Here is a 3,286-nt window from a genome sequence, read left to right as displayed (position 1 = left end):
ACAGAGGCTGGGGGTGGCAGTGGGGTGCCTCCCCTTGCGTCTTCTCCTTTGGCCAGGAGCTGTGGCACAGTCCTTGTAATTTCCTCCCCTACCTCCGGTGTTCAGCTGCTGGGACTTTGTGCAATTTCTTGGCTGCCTCACGCTGCTCCTCACCATCACCTTCCTGTCTCCTCCTCTGCTCCCTCCCAAGCCCTTACCATTGGGCTGTGGGTTGCTCTGAGCACCGGTCACCGGGCTTCAAGTGCTCATAAGGATGGGGGGGTTGGGGTCCCACGGGAGAGAGGGCACAGCATGGAGATTTGTTGAGGCAGTGATGCTGCATCTCTCCAAGCCCTTGAGGGAGAGCTGTGGGGTGCAGAGGACTTGGCTCATGAGCACATGGAGGGGGATGATGCTTGGGGTAGACCTCTTGGCTGGGATTCAGGGCTGGAAGCTGCAATAAGCCAGAGGGGCTGCTGGCACCCGGCTTTGCTGCCAGCATGTTGCCCTCCTCCAGGGGCCTGTGGGCCCCCATGGGAGGGTGTGGGTGATGGTCCAGGGTGTGGCACTGGTTGGGGACCTGCCCAGGACCAGGTGGCAAACAGGTGCTGTGACACTGTGGGTGGAGGAGGCTGTGTCAGTCCCTTGCCTGTCCCCTTGCCCTCCTCAGCTGGTGCTACTCCATGCTGCCATGTTTACCCTGACTGTGGCTGTGCTGACTGTTCCCCCAGGTATGTCCTGCAGGGAACTGGGACGTCCCAGCCTTTCCGCTGCCCACCTGGCTGGCAGTGAGGGTGGGGGGAGCAGGATGTGGACAGGAGTGTGGGGAGGAGGTGCTGGGCGGGGGATGTGGTTTTGGGGAGATGCGTGCATGCATAGGGCTGTGTTTGTGTACCTGGTGGGTGAGGGAAGGGATGTTGGGGCTGGTGGTTTGGCAGGACCTGGTGAGGTGCCCATGGGTTTGCTCAGTGCCTGTTTGCCTACCCGTTCCCTGCAGAGTTTGAGCCAACTGCCTGGACAGGATGAGCTGGAGTTTTCTGACACGGCTCCTGGAGGAGATCAACAACCACTCGACCTTCGTGGGCAAGATCTGGCTCACTGTCCTCATTGTCTTCCGCATCGTGCTGACAGCTGTGGGGGGCGAATCCATCTACTATGATGAGCAGAGCAAGTTTGTTTGTAACACGCAACAGCCTGGCTGTGAAAATGTCTGCTACGATGCCTTCGCCCCGCTCTCGCATGTCCGCTTCTGGGTCTTCCAGATCATCACGGTGGCCATGCCATCTGTCCTCTACCTGGGCTTCGCCATGCACCGCATCGCCCGCATGCCTGAGTCCTTGCGGCGCCGGGCACCGGGAGCCCAGCGGGCACGCATGCCGGTGGTACGCCGAGGAGCCGGGCGGGACTACGAAGAGGCAGAGGATGATAACGAAGAAGACCCCATGATCTTTGAAGAGATTGAGGTGGAGAAGGAGAAGAGCCCGGAGGGCGGAGAGAAGCACGACGGCCGGCGCCGCATCAAGCAGGACGGGCTGATGCGTGCTTACGTGCTGCACTTGCTGTGCCGCTCGCTGCTGGAGATGGCTTTCCTCTTCGGGCAGTACTGGCTGTATCACTTTGAGGTGAGCCCCTCCTATGTCTGCAGTCGCAGCCCCTGCCCACACACCGTCGACTGCTTTGTCTCCCGCCCCACAGAGAAGACCATCTTCCTCCTCGTCATGTACGCTGTCAGTGGGCTCTGCCTCTTCCTCAACGTCTGCGAGCTCTTGCATCTCGGCGTGGGACGCATCCGCGATGCCCTGAGCCGGACCAACAGCTCCCCACTCCCGGCGAGCAGCAGCCCCTCACCGCAGTACCCCAAGAAAGCCCCCAGTGCACCCCCTACCTACCACTCACTGAAGAAGGAGCCACTGCGAGCCCCCCTGCCCGATGCCAAGCTGGACTACCAGGAGAGCCTCGCACAGGCAGCAGGGCGCTTTACCCTGGCCGGGGCTCCCCCAGCACACGAGCTGGCCCGGCTGCGTGAGCACCTGCGCCTGGCCCAGGAGCACCTGGAGGTGGCCTTCCACCTCCAGCCCCCCCTCCAGTCCCTCAGCCCTGCCCGCAGCAGCAGCCCTGAGGCCAATGGCATTGCCGCCGAGCAGAACCGCCTCAACCTTGCCCACGAGAAGGGGACCTCTGCCTGTGACAGGACCACAGGTGAGCTGTGGAGGGGGACAGATCTGGCCCACTGTGGTAAGGGTATGAGGGGCTGCCCCTGGCCTGCCCTCGGGAGGGGATGCTGTTCTTCCTGGGTGCATGCTAACATGATTTTTGCTCCCCACAGGGCTGTGAGTGTCACCAGGGACAACATCAGTTTCTGCCAGAGCAGCTGCTGCCACCACCGTGGGACAGGCAACCTGCCTGGAGTGCTGGGTGGAGGGTGACATGTGCCTGTCTGGCAGGGCTGGCTGGGCAGCCCTGTCCTGGTGGGCAGTGGCAGGGATGGGGGCCTTGGGGGACATTCCTACTTAATTTTCACAAAGGGAATATCTTATTTTTGTACATTTTTATAAACTTGCCAGCGTGTGCACCCAGGCATTTTTATAATCTGCTCCCAGTCCCTGTTCTGGGCCTGTGTCCCCCATCTCCTGTTTCACCCCATTGTTCTCCTACTGCACCCTTTTTTGCAGCATCTTCTGCTTGTGCTTCCCCATGCCCTCTCATCCCCCTGCCACCTGCCGATACACCAGCCAGTGCTGTGCATGCTGGTGAAGTCAGCATTGTCCCCGCAGCGTGGAGGTTTAGGGGAACCAAGCCTGGGGGTCCGGCTGGCCGGGCTGAACCATGGGGCAGGGCGCCAGGCTGGCATTGTGCTGAAGGCAGAGAGGACAGTGGGGAGAGGAGGGAAGGGGGTTCCTGGTGGTTCTGGTGCTGATGTGGCAGGGGGGGCTGTCCTGTGCAGAGTCTTGTCACGGGGTGTGAGCCGTGGGGCTGGCCCGCCAAAAAATGTCTGTGCAGAGGGCAGGGGCTGTCCTTCCCGCCTCCTCTGCCCCGCTCCTGGCCAGCTGCCGTTGGATCAAAGCCCATCCCCTCCCACTCTAGCCATGAGGCCAGGACCCCTTGCGTGCGGCTGGACCCTGGTCTTGCGGAGGGGGGGACACAGTGCCCCCAGTCAGGCTCAGCCAGGAGCCAGTGGGGCATTTCTCATCATCTCAGCTTGGGTCACAAAGGAATTTTTGTAGTGTTGTTTTTTACTCAGAAATGATTGTCACACTGTTTTTTCTTCTTACTTTTTTTTTTTTTTTTCTTTTTAATATCTATATTA

General features: G+C 60.4%; 1 protein-coding gene across 1 annotated transcript; it reads left to right on the top strand.

Annotated features, from left to right (window-relative positions):
* Nucleotides 1-1,001: 1,001 nt before the first annotated feature.
* On the top strand, nt 1,002-2,313 carry LOC104387512 (gap junction gamma-1 protein-like). The gene is made up of 2 exons (XM_009996281.1): nt 1,002-2,178; nt 2,306-2,313. Exons 1-2 carry the CDS (start codon nt 1,002-1,004, stop codon nt 2,311-2,313), a joined length of 1,185 nt encoding a protein of 394 aa, XP_009994583.1.
* Nucleotides 2,314-3,286: the final 973 nt, after the last annotated feature.

This window comes from Chaetura pelagica, unplaced genomic scaffold (genome assembly GCF_000747805.2).
Source record: "Chaetura pelagica isolate M959 unplaced genomic scaffold, ChaPel_1.0 scaffold3, whole genome shotgun sequence".
Lineage (NCBI taxonomy): Eukaryota > Metazoa > Chordata > Aves > Apodiformes > Apodidae > Chaetura > Chaetura pelagica.
This window is presented reverse-complemented; position numbering and strand designations above follow the sequence as displayed.

Bases quoted from the DNA above. Each gene is read 5' to 3' on its own strand.
- LOC104387512 (XM_009996281.1), top strand. From the start codon at position 1,002: ATGAGCTGGAGTTTTCTGACACGGCTCCTGGAGGAGATCAACAACCAC.